The sequence below is a fragment of the Sorex fumeus genome, unplaced genomic scaffold (assembly GCF_029834395.1).
Source record: "Sorex fumeus unplaced genomic scaffold, SorFum_2.1 ptg000011l, whole genome shotgun sequence".
Taxonomy (NCBI): Eukaryota; Metazoa; Chordata; class Mammalia; order Eulipotyphla; family Soricidae; genus Sorex; species Sorex fumeus.
In genome coordinates, this window is record NW_026606068.1 from 5,311,276 (window position 1) to 5,329,801 (window position 18,526).

The window sequence follows — 18,526 nt, forward strand, 5'->3', positions numbered from 1 at the left end:
TTGGTCATTTCTGCTCTTCATTTCCTGTTCCACTTTTCTGTTCCAATGGTCCTGCTGTGCTCGTCCTTTTCTAGACTCCTGACGTGGAAACTCAAGATTCTAGACTGTTCCCTTTTAAAAAAAAATAGGTATTGAGGCCGGAGACAGAGCGCAGGCATTAAGGTACCTGGCAGCACACGGCCAGCCTGGGTTCCATCCCTGGCAACCCAAACAGTCCCTGAGCACAGGGCCAGGAGTCAGCCCCGAGGATTCCCAGGTGTGACCCAATCCCCCGCCCCCAAAAAGGGATTTTAATTATAAAAATTTTTCTGCAAAAACTCATTCAAATTATATTCTTTCAAAATATTTTCTGATTCCTCTTGGAAATGTTTTGTTGTTTCTGCACACAGAGGCATACTGTTTAACATTTCTGTGGTGTTTTTCTGCTACTGAAACATTAAAAAAAAAAAAAAAAACCCTCACAGGCCAGAGCAATAGTACAGGGGGTAGGGCACTTGCCGTGGACACGGACACCTCAGGCTTAATCCCTGGCATCTCATGTGGTCCCCTGAGCCCTTCCAGGAGGGACTGCTGAGGGAAGAGCCAGGAGGAAGCCCTGAGCACCGCCAGCATGCCAAAAAACAAAAAAAGAAATAGAAACGCAGGGAGGGAGGGAAGGAGGGAGGGAGAGAGGGAGAGAGGGAAGGAAAGAAGGAAGGAAGGAAGGAAGGAAGGAAGGAAGGAAGGAAGGAAGGAAATGAAATGAAGGGGGAGAGAGAAGGGAAGGAAGGAGGGAAGAAGGAAGAAAGAAAGGAAAGAAGAAAGAAAGGAAGGATGAAAAAGGAAGGAAGGAAGGAAGGAAGGAAGGAAGGAAGGTTGGTTGAGAGACTGAGGCGGGGGAGTGCCTCCCAGACACCCAGGGAGGGGCCAGGAGGGAAGTGGGGACATTGGTACATGAGTGGTGGGAAACATACACTGGTGGAGGGATGGTGTTGGAGCACTGCATGTCCGCAACCTGACTGAACAGTTTTGTAACTTTGTATGTACGCTGATGAAAGAAAGAAAGAAAGAAAGAAAGAAAGAAAGAAAGAAAGAAAGGAAGGAAGGAAGGCGGGCTGGAGTAATAGCACAGCGAGTAGGGCGTTTGGCCTTGAACGCGGCCAACCCGGGTTCGATTCCCAGCATCCCATAGGGTCCCCTGAGCACCGCCAGGGGTAATTCCTGAGCACAGAGCCAGGAGGAACCCCTGTGCATTGCCGGGTGTGACCCAAAAAGCAAAAAAAATTTAAAAATTTAAAAAAAAGAAAGAGAAAGCTAACTCATATAAAAGGAATCGTGATGTGTCTCTCACACACACACACACACACACACACACACACACACACACACACACACACCACCTTCTGTGTGACTTCTTTCCATCAGAGACTGGTTTCGTGGCTTATTTAAATCGGGGCTATGTTCTGTGTATTCATTTCCTACTGCTGAACTGTAGCCCTCTGTTTGGACAGGTCACATTTTGTTTACCCATTCACCAGATGATGAGCATTTGAACTGTTCTCAGTGAAGGGCTGTTCCCGGGCAGGGAGGCGGAGTCACGGCCGCCTCTGAGAGCTGTCAGTACCCTACAAGGACCCAGGAGAAGGGCCCCGCGCCCGGGCAAGCGCTTTGACGTGCAAGGAACTGGCAAAGTCTTATCTGATGCCACCTTAGCTGCGACCCCAGCAGGAGAGCAGGTGATCATTCAGCAGTGGCGGGGAGACAAGCGTTCCCCGCAGTGGAGTGGGAGCCGCGTGACTTCCACTTGCATCTCCCACTGACAGTGAGCAGCTTCTCATGAGCTCATCGTCAATACTTCACGGCTCTCTGAATGTTTTCTTTGTTAAAATATCTGTTCAAATCCTTCTCATCTTCTCCCTTTGAACTACTGAGTTGGAAGAATTCTCGGCACATAATCCTTCACAAATACATGATTTGCAATTTTTTAGAAAAGGATATATACACATTTTTTTTAAAAAAGTATGACTTATAAAGCCAGCTCTAATATCACACTGATAATTATAAGAGTTGCTTAAAAAGCCTGCCTGCAACACAGCTGTTCTAGGTTATAGGACGTGTCAGGCACTACGAATGTGCTTAAGCAACAAGCCAGGCCAGCCTGCAGTAACGTGCTGGCTTGGCGGGATTTTTACAAGACATCAAGGATCTCATCTGAGCTCCTTTTAGTCCAGAAGGTTCCATGGGATGGCCGGATCCGCCAAGTCACCGGGTCTGGTGCGTTTCCTCATTGTTCTACACCCTCCCCTGTCAGGACTGATTCTTAAACCGAAGAAGAGACAGCTGCGTTGACTTTGAGTCCAAATAAACTGAATATTGTGACTTGAAGACAAAGCAAGGCCAGCAGTTACGGTTTGAAAACATCACTGTGTCCCCAACCATCCACCCACCCGCACCGTCTCAACCCTCACCCACCCGAACTCGGACAAGAAGCGGGACAGAGACCAAGAGCAGAAGCGCGGGAGAGGGGCTGGGGCAGAGGCCGGGGAAGGGATCACAGCGACAATGGGGGACAGGAGGGAAACAGGGGACATTGCTGGAGAGAAGTGGACACTGGGAAAGGGACTGATGTTGGAACATTTGTGTACCTGAAACTCAATCACAAATAACTGTAATTCTATAATTCACAGTGATTCAATTTAAAAAAAAAAACACCTAACACCAACCCCCTACACACACACACACACACACACACACACACACAAATTACATACTATCCCTCCCCTTTCCTCTGTAAGCCAAAAACAATAAAGAATTAAAACACAGACGTCACCGTCTCCCACTCTTTGAAAGACAGAAAAAAATCCCAAAACCAATCTGCAGAAGTGAGGGCGCACAGACCTTCCACGTCCGCTTAATAGAAGCCGTTTGCGAAGAACGAGAACGCTCGCCACACTCTGGGGACGGGCGAGAGGGTATTAGAGCTGCATTATGGGTTTATTTGTATAAGAATATCCCCCGAGCACTGGAAAGCTGAGTGATAATTCCTTTTAGAGAGAAAAGGGACCAAATTCCTATTCACGCGAATTTTTTGGTTTTGAGGCTACAGCCACTGGTGCTCAAGAGCTACTCCTAGCTCAGTGCTCTGGGGGAGCATATGGTATAGGGCACTGACCCCAGTGCCTCCCACACGCAAGACAAGTGCTCTAAGCACTGAGCACAAATGAGTGTGCCCCCAAAAATAAAGTTTCTTCAAGGAAGCTGATCAAAGGCTTGAAGTGACCAGAGGGACGCATGGAAAAACAAATTAAGAACTCCAGGTCTGGGGGCCAAAGAGACAGGACAGCAGGTAGGACAGCACAGCTGACCCCCATACGGTACCCCAAGCACCTCCACAGTGAGTCAGGAGTAGGCCCTGAGCACCACCAGGTGTGGCTCCAACCACAAACAGAACCCAGGTGGGCACTGGGGCACCCTGGGAATGCCGGGAACACCCCCCCCCCCCCCCCGATTCACTGACTCGGCGTCTCAAATGCGTCTGAGCAACTGGGCAAGTGACAAAAGTGGCCAGGCCAAGCGCCTCCTGCGCCCCTCTCAGAGAGCACCATGTGGGACCCGGTCCCAGCCGGGAAGCAACTGGAAGATGTGCGAGCCAAAGCGGCTAGAACAAAGAGCCCAGGGCTGGGGGGCACTTTCCTTGCATGTGACCCAGGTTCAATCCCCCAGGTTCGATCCCCGACACCCCATACGGTCCCCCAAGCCCTGCCGGGGCTCATTTCTGAGTGAAGAGCCAGGAGTAACCCCTGACTATCACCAGGTGTGGTCTCCCCCTGAGAAAAAGAAAGAAAGAAAGAAAGAAAGAAAGAAAGAAAGAAAGAAAGAAAGAAAGAAAAGAAGGAAGGAAAGACAGAAAGAGAAAAAAGAGAGGGAGAGAGGGGGAAAGAGAGGGAGAGAAAGGAAAAGGCAGGAGAGGGAGGAGGGGAAGAAAAGGAGAGGGAAGAGGGGGAGGGGACGGGAGAGAAAGAAGGAGAGAGGGAGGGGAGGAGAGGGAGAGGGAGAGAGAAGGGAGAAAGGGAACGAGGGGGAGAGAGATGGGGGGACAGAGAGGGAGAGGGAGAGGGGTGGAGAGAGAGAGAGAGAGAGAGAGAGAGAGAGCGCACTCCCCGCTCCCGTTTGTGATGGGGCCCTAGGAGATGAGCCACGGGACCAGGCTAGGAACAGGAGCACGAGCTGCAGTTGGGAGTTGGCAGATCCAGGAGTCCATAAAGCCAGTGAGCTGCTCTGGTCAGGGGGGAAGTGCTGGAGCTCGGACGGAGAGGGCAGGCGGCCGGACGTCGGGCCCCGCTGGCAGACGGGCGTCAGGGGAAGGGGAGAGGGCCCCCCACCAAGCAGAGGGGAGGCGAGAGCGACGAGCTAAAAACTGAGCTTCGAAAACTCGGGAGGGAGAAAGAGGGTGAAGCCATGCCAAGGAGGCTGCCCAGAGACCAGGGGTCCCTGCAGTGGGCGCAGGAGAGCTGGCACGGGGCTCCTCCCAGAGGCTCCCCTGTGCAGGGCGCAGCCACGGCGGGGAGGCCGGGCTCCCTGGCGGAATCCCCGCTCTGGACGCCACAGAGGAACCGGAAGGGCTGGAAGCAAGGCTCCAGGTGGCCGGGAGGAGGGCTGAGCCTCTGGGGCAGCACCAAACCGCAGGGGGCACCGTGCCTGGCGCTTCCAGAGGGGCCTGGGCCCGTGTCTGCTCCTCCGGAACTAGGAGGTTCTTGGAGGAGGCGCGGTGCAAGGTGGACTGTCTGCAGGGGCAGGGTGGGGGCGGGGAGGAGGGGTCTGGAAACGGCTCACGGAGGTCTGGGTGGAACCTGAGGCAGGACAGGGCATGGGCTCTGGGGTTCCCACAGGGGGTGACGAGCGGGAGCGACCCCGTGTCGGGGCAGAAAATGCAAACGCTGCCCCTCGCATCTGTCTAGGAGAACTGGGCAAAGTCAAGGCCCTGCCTTAAGCCGCCGACAGGAAAACTGACCTCCAGGACGGATTTGCTAACGGCGTGAATGACTGTCACCATGGCCTGTGTTCTTGTCGGCTGTAAGGAGTCACCGTCCCCCAGCCCTGAGAGCGGTGCCGGCCGGACACCACCGCGAGAGCCGAGCACCGCACGCACGGGGTAGCTCTTACACCCCAAGTTACAGAACCGCCCTTCGCGCCGGGGAGCATGAGGCCAGGAAGCCTGTAATTAGAGGCCGGCTCTGTTTCACCCTCAAAGTATCACCCGCCCGATAAGATCAGCAGAACCAAGTTTCCTCTGAATTCACCACCTGGCCAGTGAGATAAAAGCGCCAGGGAGGAAACATTCCCACACCCAAGCGATCCGGGCCAAGACTCACCAAGCCCCGGGTACTGATTTGGTCTCCCACGCCCGGCGCCATCCCCGCCCCCGCCCCCTGCAGAAAGCCCCCCCGGAAGCCGCTTACCTGCAGCGCCGATGGGGGAGGTAGCTGGGGTCATGTTCTGCACGTTGAGCCCGAGGCTCTGCGAGGGCCCCGCGGCGGACGCGGCCAGCGGCGGGCCCGGGGGGTTCTCCCGCTGGGGAGACGTGAGCGGGGTGGTCGGCTGGGACGTCTGTCCCCCGGCAAGTCGTGCCAGGCGCCTCCGTCGGATCTAGGGCAGGAAGGGGAAGAGGGCATCAGGGCATCTGCTCGCCGCGCCGCTGGACAAACACGGTTCTCACGGCCCGGCCAGGTGGGCCGCAGCAGAGAGGACCCCCCCACCCCCGAGGCCAACGTGGACTGGGAGGTTGAGGCACTGCCGCAGACGCTGCAGAAGGTGCCATGTGCGAGGCCTCTCACTTCCCCAACACCTTCCTGTCATCAGACACTAAAACTTGTTTCTACATGTCATCATTTGGGACCAAGCACGATTTCATAATCCCCCCTACCACCTTTTTGGGTCACACCCAGCAGTGCTCAGGGCTTAGTCCTGGCTCTGCACTCAGGGATCGCTCGGGGGTGGGTGCTGGGGATTAAACCCAGGCTGGCTGCAGGCAAGGCAAGCGCCCTCCCCGCTGGACTATGGCTCCAGACCCAAATGTTTTTGTTTGTTTGGGGGCCACCGCCAGCGATGCTCAGGGGGACATACAAGATGCTGGGGACAGGAACATGCCAGGCCCTGGCCTCTCTACTGTCACTCCAAGCCCCTCACGATCCATTTTAACTCACGAGACAGAGAGAAACACCCAGCACTGCTGAGGGCTGCTCCCCACACGGTGCTGGGGGGCCATGAAGTGGCAGGAAGGGAATCCGGGCATCCCCGCAGGCCAGGCCCACACACCCAGCCTGTGGCGCATCTCTCAGGCCCCTGATTAGAGGACTTGGGGGTGGGGGAGCCGGGGCGCTCTCCCGGGAACGCCATGAGTCAGCGCTTGCTCCTGCCTCGCCCTGGCCACGGGGGTATCAAGTCACTCCCATTTCGGGCGGAGCAAACTGAGGCAGCCGTGGACCATCTGCCCAGCTATGGGGCAGCGCGGGGGAAACCCCCACAACCTCCTCCAGAATCTGTTTCCCAGCGAGTCAGCACCTGGAGCCCGAAGGAGTCCTGCCAGCCCCTCCAGAGCATCACTGAGGTCAGCACTGCCCCCTGGCTACTACAGTGTCCGGGCAGTCCAGGCACTCCCGTCGCCCTGCTCTCCCCAGCAGATGCCACCAGGACAATGGAAGCTCACAGCAGGAGGCAGCCCCCCTGACTCCGCCCGTGCCCCCCCAAAGACCAGCAGCACCCCTGGCCTGACCAGAAACTGGAGAGAGAGGAGAGAGAGGGCCCCTACCCTGGGAACCGCATGGGGCGGGGTGAGTCTAACTACTGAAGGGGGTGCAGTGCGGGTGAAGGCCGCCCAGAGACCCTTCCTGCCCCCCGCCCCCGCCACCTCCCTAGCTCCCCAGGGCCCTTCTGGAGATCCCGGGGCAGGAGGGTGTCTGTCTTCCTGGACCCTCTATAGGCCCGGTAGAGGCAGCAAGATCCGATTCCTTTCATCACACAGTTTCCATTTCAGGCAGCAGATCAAAGCCGCAAGGACACAGAACCCCCAGCTCTCCCCCTCCCCCCGGGAAAGATGAGGGCGGGCACGCGCTGGGTCGAGAGCGGGGACGGGCAGAGGGCTGTGGCTGGCCACTCTGGGCACAGGACGGCAGGGGCACAGAAAATGACCGTCAGCCTGACCTTGGACCCTGCTCCTCCACGTGCTGCTGCAGGGCCCAGGGCACTGAAGCGGAAGTGAAGGGGGGGGGAGGCGCCCTGGTGTCCGGGACAGGCAGATGGACAGAGGGACCAGACGGGACACAGATGCCGCAGACGCTGCCGGGGCCTTCTGATAACATGAACCCTTCATGTGCGGGGAGCTCCCTATGCGGGGGCTTTCTGCTCCCCGGGCCTCTTCACACCTTGCGCCTCAGTTTCCACATCGAGACGCTGGCATGAGCACCTTCCCAGGCCAGGGAGACAGCTCATGTCTGCACAGACAAGTTTTCCTTTGTGGGTTGTTCCCCCGAATTGGGGGCCACAGTGCTCTGGGATCACGCCTGGCAGTGCTCGGGGACCGAATGTGGCGCCACAGACCGAACCAGGACCGGCTGCCTACAGACGTTTCATCCCGGGGCACACGCACCCCGAGGGCTTCCGGGCCACCTGCAGCACCGCTGGGCTCCAGCCTTAGACGGCCAAGCACTGCCGCCAGCTCCAGGTCACTGCGTGGGTGCCCCTCCACCTCCCCCAAAGCGCCTTCTGGGGGTGTCAAAGCATCTGTCAGAACTCGTCCTCAAACTGCATGTGGTCCCCACCCTCCCCCACCCAACCCTCAGCTTTTCTTTTTTTTTTTTTGCTTTTTAGGCCACACCCGCTGATGCTCAGAGGTTACTCCTGGCAGTGCTCGAGGGATGCTATGGAGTGCCGAAGATTGAACCCAGGTCAGCTGTGTGTGCAAGGCAAACGCCCTCCCCACCATGATATCACTCTCACCACCACACTCTCCCCCCCACCCCCCCCCCCCCGAGCTTCTTATGACAACAACTTTCCCCACTGATTACCCACACCTCAGCAATGTCAACTCTGCTGCTGCTTGATAGTAAAGGGCCAGTGAAACTACCAGAAGGTTCAGAGGGGCAGTACCGGGGCATAAGGGACTGACCGTGCATGCGGCCAACCCTGGCACAACACACAGTCCCCCCAGCCCTGCCCAGAGAGACCTTTGAACTCTGCAGGAGGTGGCCTGACCCCCAGCCCAAAAGACCAGAAAATGCTCGAAGCCAAAACTTCACTGTGGGCACACGGGCAGCATCGTTCACTCCGGAAAGGCTCCCCGCTCTCCCGGGCCACGACCCCCAGACTCTGTTGGACACACCCAGGCCTCAGGCCCGAGAAGAACGGTTTCTGTCAGTTCCCCACTCACAGTGAGCACTGTGGGAGTCACCCCCGAGCACCCAGGAGGAAGCACGGCAGGCCATGGGCCAAAAATGAAAAGAAAAAAAAAAGCAACCACTCCAAACCAAACGGACTGAAGAACTGAGACTGGACATGAGAGCGAGAGAGACGTGTGGGGGCCAAAGCTGGCCTGCCTGGCACCGGGTTGGCCCGAATCCGCCGGAACCTTGGCCCCGGGCTGTGGGTAAGCGGTTGCCTTGCCCGAAGTTCAAACCCCAGCACCCCAGAGGGACCCCGCGATGCCAAGAGCAAACCCGGAGCATCACCAGCCGAAACAACCCCCCACCCCCCGCCCTTCCTGAGGAACGAAGAGAGGCAGAGCTAACAGGGAGACCAGGCCTGACCAGGAAGAGCAAGCCACGGCACTGTGACCCTCAGCAGAGGGCGCTGTCCTGACAGCCCCAAGATGATGGCCGGACAGGACGTCCCCCCAGGAAGTCTCCTCCCTTTGATCACAAACACAACCCGAGACAAAAAACGAGAAATAGCCCCAACACACCAAAATACGATTCACGTTTTCCTTCTTGGCTTCCTCCATTTCTTCACTGGAAGCACAGAATCTTTTTTTTTTTCAAGTTCTTTTATTTGACTTTTGTTTCTCAGCCACACCCAACTGTGCTCAGGGGTTACTCCTGGCTCTGCACTCAGGGATCACTTGGGGAGGGGCTTGGAGAATCATATGGGGGTGCTGGGGATCGAACCCGGATCCAGCTGCGTGAAAAGCAAGCATCCTCCCTGCCCTACTATCTCTCCAGCCCCTTTTCAAATCCTTTTAAAATGAATTTTCTCAGATGCCCAAGAGAAAGCATCCAACAGATTAAAGGGGTATTTTAAAAATCAGTTTATCGATTTCTGTCCTAAAAATTAAAATTAAAAAAAAAATCGGGGCCAGAGCGATAGCACAGCGGGTAGGATGTTTGCCTTGCATGCGGCCGACCCGGGTTCGATCCCCGGCACCCCATATGGTCCCCCAAGCACCGCCAGGAGTAATTCCGGAGTGCAAAGCCAGGAGTAACCCCTGAGCATTGCTGGGTGTGACCCAAAAAAGAAAAGAAGTAAATAAAATAAAATAAATTGGCTTCTTAAAAAAAAAAATCAACATTATCAATTTCTGTTTTAAACCACAATTCAACTGCAAACACGCTGACTATGGCCATATTCCTAGAGTGTCTCATCTGACTGTTTTGGTTACTTCACAACTGACACGAAAACTGGGTTTTCCCCCAAATTGTTCTTTCCCGATATAACACTTCCTACCCTCACGTTTCTGGGGAACTAAAATAGATTCAAAACAGCTTCTGTTCCAAAGAGAAAGGGCCGCGCTGGGCCACAGGCGGGGGCCGGCAGGGGACGGGCCAAGCTGGTTTATTTTTAGCAGCTGGTGGAGAGAAATAAATCCACAAGGCATTGTTTCGAATTCAGTTACGAGTTCACGCCATCGGAGCATCCTACTTTCCTACCCCAAAATATATAAATGAATAAATAAATTCAACGAGAAGAAAAACGTTTTCAAATATTTACCCTGGCCTGCTCTCAGGCCCGAGCCTTGATTCTGGTGATTAACGTCGCGTCTATTTTCTTTCACAATAGCTGGCCAGAGTTAAAACTGGCAAGGGGCAACAGCCATTCGCCATCGCTGCTCCAAGGCCAATAAAAGAAGCCCCAATAAATGCGTTTAAAGGAGAACGGCACGGCTGGGATCCAAAATTCACCAGCTTCCTTTTCTCATCCGTTTCGGGGTCATACCCCAAGTGCTCAGAGCTTCCTCCTGGCTCGGCACTCAGGGGTCACTCCTGGCGGGGCTCGGGGACCAAACCCCGGGTCGGCTGGGTGCAAGGCCACACGCTCCCTGCTGTACCGTCACTCCGGTCAGCCAGCTTCCTTTCAAAAATTTACACTTTTAAACTTATTTTCACTCAGAAGTCCTGAAAGTCCTGCCATCTCCCGTGATGTCGCTGCTGCAGCATCAGGGGTTCCACACGCGTGTGGTGCAGAATCGTGGGGGGCTGGGGGGTGGGGGCACTTGGCAGTGCGGGGTGCTGCTGGGGATTCAGGAGCGGCCACGGGCCCCGGAGGCAGAGGCTCTAACCACTGAGCCACAGGAGTGGCCCCTCAGTCACAGGACACACGAGGCCAAAGATGATGGGGAGCTTTTTCCTTCCAGCATCACCGCTGTGGGCCAAGGAGCCAGCACAGTGTGGCAGGAGCTGGCGGGCTGCTGGGGTTCCGACCCAAGGGCCGCAGGCAGCGACTTCACCTCCCCACCAAAAACCTCACGGAGCCCAGACACACATCACAAGGCCTCTCCTGGCCAAGTCGGGCCGGCGCTCGGAGGGAGCACAGCCGTCCCAGCTGCCACAGCCCCTGGCGCCTCCAGGCGGCTAAACGCGGAACCAAGAGCCACACCTGCCCCCCCCCCCGCCCCCACCCGCTCCCATGTGCCCGGCGCGGGGTGTTCAGGACCCAGCGGACTGGGATGTTTCTCTCCCTGCCACAGAGAAGGTACCAGAACCCAAAGGTGAAGTGACTTGCTCGGGGCGACATGGCTGCAAAGCAAAAGCAGAGACTTCCCAGCCCTGGGCACAAGGGGCCGCGACCAACTCGGGACGAACGGACGGCCTCGCCACAAAGGACAGACAGACGGCCTCGCCACACAGGAAGCCACGTGGGGCAGCAATGCCACCGGAAGATCCCCCCGAGTGTAGAACATTCCAGGGGAGAGGATTTTGCGGGCACTGACCCCCGCGCCCCTACATGGCCAGAGCTGGGGTGGCAGCGAGCAGTCCCCGAGGGGAGAGGAAGGGGCTCCCCTGCACCAGCAGGTCCCAACAGGGCAAGGGCAAGATGCCATAGGGCTGCCCCTGCGACCTGGACATGACGCCAGAGCCACCATCCGTGGCTGTGCGCCAAAACGGGGCCCCCAGAGGGACGTCAGCAAAGGACAAGGCCAGGGGGACAGCGGGGGAGTCCCTAACGGGTCACAGGCCAAAACAACGCTGGAGCCAGACTTCAGAGGGGCCGCAGGAGAGCACTGCAGGGAGCACCGGCCATGCACACAAGGCACGCCCAGATGGTCCCGAGAGTCGCCAGGAGCGAGTCCTGAGTGCAGAGCCAGGACTAACCCCTGAGCATCACAGGGTACGGTCCACCCTCCCCCTCAAAAAATTGCAAGAGGCGCTCAATGGCCCTGGGGAAAAGCTGAGAAGCCACCAGTGAGCTCCCAGGTGGAGCAGCAGAGGCCATCGCAGACAGCATGAAGAAAATACCAAGAGCAACAAAACTCGGTACGCTCCTTCGCTGGCCATGAGCCAGACGTGTACCTCAGTCTCCAAAGAGAACAAGCCACAGAGTCTCTGAGACCCCTGCAAGGCTGAGTCGTTGGGGAGGGAGCCCAGCGTCTACCCAAAGAGTCCTAGCAGCTGAAAACCTCCACACCGCACAATCCCTCCACACTGCACAATCCCTCCCCTCGCCACAATCCCTCCCCTTCCACAATCCCTCCCCTTCCACAATCCCTCCCCCTCTCCACCATCGCTGCCATGCCCACGGCCAGGCTTCACTACTCGGGAAGAGCCTCACCCAAAAATCAATCTATTGAAAAACTCAGTTCTGCGGGCTTTGTGACTGAAATGTCCAGGCTTCCAGTTATAAGGGCTACCTCCCCGCAGCTCCCTGTACTTCCGAAAGCCCAGCACTCACTCACGCAAACACCCCAGAGTTAACCACTCAGTTAAAAATGTAACTCCAGCCACATCACCCCATTAAAAATTCCAGCCTTCCTGGAGCAGCGTCCCAAATGCGACAACACTGATAAACCACAGAGCAGCACACCAGATTGGACGGGAGGTGATGCAGAAGGGGCCCATCTCGGTTAACAAAATATCAACGCAGAAGGCTCAATCCGTAACAGCATTTTAGCAATCTCTTGTACAAGGGCTGAAGGGCTCCGTGGTGAGATGCAACAATCTTCACTGATTTTCTTCTACGCAAAAAAATTTTTGATCGTTCGTTTAGCAAATGATTGACGACAAGCAATATGAAACAAATTCTTGCGGGCCTGCGACAGGGGCAGGCATTAGGGGTGGCTGGGAAAATGGAGACGGTGGTGGAGAGGTGACAGTGGTGGTGGAATTTGGGTTGGAATATTGAATGCCTGGAACAAACCATCATGAACAACTTTGTAAATCACAGTGTTTAAGTAAAGTGTAAGAGGAAAATTTAGAGCAAGAAAGAAAGGAAGGAAGGAAGGAAGGAAGGAAGGAAGGAAGGAGGAAGGGAGGAAGGAAGGAAGGAAGGAAGGGAGGGAGGGAGGGAGGAAGGGGGAAGGGGAAGGGGAGGGAGGGGGGGGGGAGGGAGGGAGGGAGCCCCAGCACCAGCTAGAGATTTCCCAAGGATGCCAGGAGTCACCCCTGAGCACCACAGGGTATGACCCCCAAAAGAAACAACAAAAATCAGAGTCCTAAAGGCAGCAAGAGGAAAAGCAAAGGACAGATAGAAAGAAGCCCAGGAACCCTCAGAGAAAAGGACCCCAATAGAAAGATCCTCCAGATAGAACCCCCGTTAGAAGCACCCCCAACAGGAGGAACCCCCGATAGGAGGAAACTGCCCCCAGATCAAAGGACCCCCCCACCATAAGTCCATCTAGACAGACAGAAACTCAGAGGCCAAGGGCAAGTCTGCCTTCAGACCCCCTCCCCCAACCCCGGTCCTCCTAGAGAGACTTAAGGAACTTCTCCAGAAGGAAATGAAACACCACTCGGAAGTAGTCAGGTGTCTAAGAAACAAAAAAAAAATGTTTTTCACTTCCATAATTTCTGTCTGTACTTTGCCGTTATCATTGTTCTGTTTTTGCTCTGCTTCTAGGCCACACCTGGCAGTTTTTGGAGGCGCCCGCAGTGTCTACATCAAATCCAGGGCCCCAGGAAAGCTCTCTCCCAGAAGAAACGGGAAGAAAACACCACGCGGGCAAAGCCACTGAGCTGAAGATTTTGTCCAGAGAATGGGCTGACGGGGCTGGAACAACAGTGGGTAGGGTTCTTGCCTTGCAGTCAGACCAGGTTCATACCAGGCATGGCACAGGGTCCCCAAAGGCTTGCCAGGAGGGATCCCTGAGCAGAGCCAAGGGGAAACCCTGAGCACCACTGGGTGTGGCCACAAAAATAAAAAAAAAAAAGAACTTAGCTTACCTGGGGGTGGGGCTGTGATGAGGAGGGGTCCTGGGGCCCTCTGCTGAGAGTGTGGGGTTAGAATACCACGTGTACAATTAACAGTACTGTACGCCCAACACCTCAATAAAAATGGTTAAAATAATAATAACAATAAAAATAAAGAGAGGCTGGAGATATAGTACAGAGGGGAGGGTGTTTGCCTTGCACGCGGCCGACCCAGGTTCGATTCCCAGCATCCCATCTGGTCCCCTGAGCACCGCCAGGAGTAATTCCTGAGTGCATGAGCCAGGAGTAACCCCTGTGCATCGCCGGGTGTGGCCCAAAAATTAAAAAAAAAATAAAATTATGTATATTTTTTAAAAAGCCAAAAGAGGGGTCAGAGAAATAGTATAGGGGTCAAGGTGCTGGCCCTGCACACAGCCAACGCAGGCTTGAGCCCCGGCATCCCATACGGTTCCCCAAGCTCTGCCAGGAGTGAGCCCTGAGCACTGTCGGGAGTGGCCCAGCAACCTTCCGAGATGATTTTACAAAAGAGGAGAGAAGCTGGCCTCCTGGAATGGTACCAACAATAACACACAAATGGAAAAACCAGAGAAGGAACATTTTTAAAAAGTCTTTCAGGGACCAGAGCAATAGTACAGCGGGGAGGGCATGTGTCGTGCACATGGCCAACCCAGGTTCGATCTCTGGCACTCCATATGGTCCCCCGAGCACCCCAAGGAGTGATTCCTGAGCCCAGAGTCAGGAGTAAACCCTGAGCATCGCCAGATGGACCCAAAAACAGAAACAACAGTCTTTCTGGGTCAGAGAGAGAGCAGGGGTTAAGAGACACACACGTAGACACCCCTGATTCAAGCCCCTGCAGGTGCCCCCCTCCGCAGCACCCCTGCGAGTGACCCCTGAGCACCACAGGGTGTGGTTCCAAAAACCAAAAGAGTAAAGTGGAATAAAGGAAGCCCAGACGCCTGGGGCAACTATTGAAGGGTGGCACAATTCTCAACCGATTTTCTTTCTAATCTTCTGCTTCCTTTTTTTTTTTTTTTGGTTTGTTTTTTGCTTTGGTTTTGGGGCCAAACCCAGCAGTGCTCAGGGCTGACTCCTGGCGTGCTCAGGGGACTTCACAGGATGCCGGGGATGGAGCCTTCCCCACGTACTCTCTCTGGCCCCTGCTTCCTTCGCCTGCGGCTGGGAGTCCTGCTCAAGCGCTTGGCCTGGCGGGCACATCGCGGACACACAGTCACTCTGTTCTAGTGCTCCCTCGGCTACAGCACCAGGACAGAACTGAGTCCAGACCCCCTCGTGGGCCGAAGTGGCACAGAACATGGGTGTGGAGGAGGCCGGGGGGCCAGTCCCTGCCAGGGCCAGGAGCAAGCCCTGTGGGTTCCCCAAAGCAAAGGAAAGAACACAGCAGGGAGAGGGAGCCAGTCCGGGGGTTACGGCGCTGACCCAAGTTCAATCCCCGGCACCGCGTCTGGTCCCCGAACACGGCCAGCCGAGATAACTGAGCACAGAGCCAGGAGTAGGCCCTGAGCACTGCCAGGCTCAGACGAGGCCCAAAGACACAACTATAAACCCCTCCACACAAACGATAAAGGAGCACAGAATTTCCCAAAGGCCGCACTCCAGCAAGAACTCCAGAACACGCAGGGGCTAAGCCAGCCCGCTTTTCATTTTTGCTTTGAATGCAGACGTGATTTTCAATTTCATGAATTATTTCTTTACTCATACACCTGTTTATCCCCCCTTTCACTATTGCTGCAAAGACAGGAATCACAGATCCGGCTGTGGGGCTTGCATGCGTGTCTGCGGGCATGCGTGTCTGCGGGCAAGCCCGGGGCCATATACCTGCCGTGCATATGTATATGCATGCGCGTCCCGGGGTCATGTACCTGACTATTTACACACATGTCTGAGGGTGTGCCCAGGGTCATATACCCGACTGGTGTTTGCACACTTGTCTGCAGTTGTGCCCGGGCTCATATAACTGACGGGTGTTTGCAAAACGTGTCTATGGGCGTGCCCGGTGTAATATACCCAACTGGTGTTTGCACACGTGTCTGCAGGCGTGCCCAGGACCATATACCTGACTGGGGTTTGCACATGTGTCTGTGGGCGTGCCCAGGGTAATATGCCTGCCTGGGGTTTGCACACGTGTTGCCAGATATGCCCAGAGTCATATACTCAACTGATGTTTGCACACGTGTCTGTGGGCAGGCCCGAGGTCATGTGCCTCTTTGCACGCTTGACTGGCTGTGCCCGGGGTCATACCCTCAGCTGCAGGGCTTGCACCAGCACTCGCCCAGCCTCTCTCTCGGAAAGAGAAAATGCTGGCCTCTGGTCACTTCCTGCTGGTCTAGTTCTTGGTGTGAGTAAAGGTTTCTCCCTCGCACGGGTCACGGAGAGTTAAGTTCCTGCGTCATCCCTCCCGGCCAGTGCCTCTAGGCCACGTGTAAAAGCAGAACTGGGGGGAGGGGAGGGAGCAACGGTACAGCGGGCAGGGCGCTGGCCTTGCACACAGCAGCACTGGCAGTGACCTGGGGTCGAGTCCCCAGCACGGCCTACGCTCCCCTGAGCAGTAGGCTAGGAGGGGGCACCCTCAATCCCTCCCCCAAATGAATAAATAGAAGAGAGTCAGACCCGGTAACACACTTGCGCAGACAGCTCAGTCAAGTAAGCACGGGCAGCGTGACGTTAAAAGCGACAGGGTTCAAAGGGCCCCCCTGAAACATTTCTTTCCACTCGGCTTTCCATACAAGCTCCCTCGCCCGGGCCAGAGAGACAGGATAGCAGGGAGGGCGCGGGCCTTGCACGTGGCCGACACACGCTGGATCCCCCCCAAAGCACGGGGGTCTCCAGAACCCGCCTGGAGCAAGCCCTGAGCACAACAGGTGTGGCCCAAGAGCAGGAAACCAGAAGAGGGGGCAACAAAAACAGCCCTGCTCACAGGCCCTGACCGGAGCCACTCTGGCCCAAGACGCAGCCCCCAAGCCAGAAGCCGAGCTCGTGTCCGGTCACCCCTCCCCCACACCGCCTGGAGAGAAAGCCTTGCAGCATGGCCCTTACAGACAGCCGGTGTGACGCGGGTGCACGTCTGAAGTGAAAGATTAACCAGCGTGAAAGACAAAGGTGACCAGGCCAGGGCCCTGGGCCCAGTGGACACCGCCACACACGTCCCCACAGGCAACAACAAAACTCTCGGTGGCATCTGATGCCATCAGGGCGCAGCCCGGAGATGAGACCCCAGGGTGGTGCCCCCACGCCAGCGGCCCGTCCCCTACCAACGACCAAGAACGGTGAGAAGCTACGAGACCAAGAGAGCGGGCCCGAGGAGACAATATGGGGTGCTGGGGATCGCGCAGGGCTAGCGCCCTCCCCGCTGTGCTCTCTGCAGCCCTCTGATGATGTCTTACTCTCATCAAACCGTGCCATGCTCTGTCCTGGGGGCCAGGGGGACCGTGCAGGGGTGAAGTCCTTGCCTGGCATGCGACTGTCCTGGACTCCATCCCCGGCATGGCCAGGAATGATCCCCAGCACCCCATATTGTCCCAGAGCCCCACCAGGAGTGACCCCTGAGTGCAGAGCCAACAGTAAGCCCTGAGCACAGACGAGTGTGACAAGAGACAGAGAGAGAGAGAGATCCTCGCCACAGATTTTTCTAGATATCAAAATCCAAAGGACTAACTGGGCATTTCCTCAGATGTCTGCAGTCAAAATCCACCGCCCACAGGTGCCCACCTGCCTAACTCCCTCCTCACATGCAGCTTCTGGCCGGCTGTGGGCCTGCACCGGGGCAGGGGGTAAAGCGGGAGATGCAGATGAGACCACAGCGGCACGTGACAGTGGAGAGCAAACATCCACATCTTCTTACCGAGGCAAAAAAACTTTTTCTTTTCTTTTTTTGCTCTTTGGGTCACACCCGGCAGTGCTCAGGGGTGACTCCTGGCTCTGCACTCGGGAATCACTCCTGGCGGTGCTTGGGAGACCATCTGGGATGCTGGGAATCGAACCCGGGTGGGCTATGCGCAAGGCAAACACCCTCCCCACTATGATGCTGCTCCAGCCCCTGAGGCAGAATTTTTAAAACTGGGGTCGGGGGTTTTCATTTATGGTGGTGCAGGTAATCGAACCCAGTACCTGACCCTGGCAAGGCACCCCAACTGCTCAGACCCTTCCCCACAGATGTGCGTGTCATTCTGGGGGTGAAAAGCTCTGGAAGTCCATGCCAGCGGGAGCCAGCATTGCCGACACTACGGCTGCGGGATTCTCTCTGGAACACACAGGCCTCCGCACAGACGACCAGGGAGCAGCGACACAGGCAGGGCGTCTGCCCAGCACGCGGCAGACCCAGGTTTGATCCCCCAGCATCCCATCCGGTCCCCCAGCGTCAACGGTGGTCCCTGAGCACAGAGCCAGGAGAAGCCCTGAGCACCGCCAGCTGTGACCCCAAACCCAAAAAGGAAAATGGAATGAACAGAATGAACACAAACTCGGGCCAGAGAGAAGCTCCTGAGTCAGACTCAGGAGGAGGAGACCCAGGGTCGGTCCCCAGCAATTCACAGAGCCCCAAGTACTGCCAGGAATGACTTAACTGAGCACCAAGCAGGGACGCCCGCCTGGTATGCCTCCCCCCGCGCCCCCCCCCCCACACACACATACACAAAACTAAATAAAAGTGAGGGGTTGGAGCAATAGCACAGCGGGTAGGGCGTTTGCCTTGCACGCGGCCAACCCGGGTTCAATTTCCAGCATCCCATATGGTCCCCTGAGCACCGCCAGGACTAACTCCTGAGTGCAGCGCCAGGAGTAACCCCTGTGCATTGCCAGGTGTGACCCCAAAAGCAAAAAAAAAAAAAAAAAAAAACTAAATAAAAGTGAGGTTTAAGGGGCCAGAACAATTGGATTGCACACAGATGACTTGGGTT

The 18,526-nt window shown here is 56.2% G+C and overlaps 1 protein-coding gene across 1 annotated transcript in view; it reads right to left on the minus strand.

Moving 5' to 3' along the window:
• The window catches only part of UBE4B (ubiquitination factor E4B), an 86,473-nt gene that overhangs the window by 58,731 nt on the left and 9,216 nt on the right, over positions 1-18,526 (minus strand). The window contains exon 2 of the mRNA XM_056110973.1: positions 5,439-5,625. Coding sequence (XP_055966948.1) covers positions 5,439-5,625 — 187 coding nt within the window. The remainder of the gene's footprint in view (positions 1-5,438; positions 5,626-18,526) is intronic.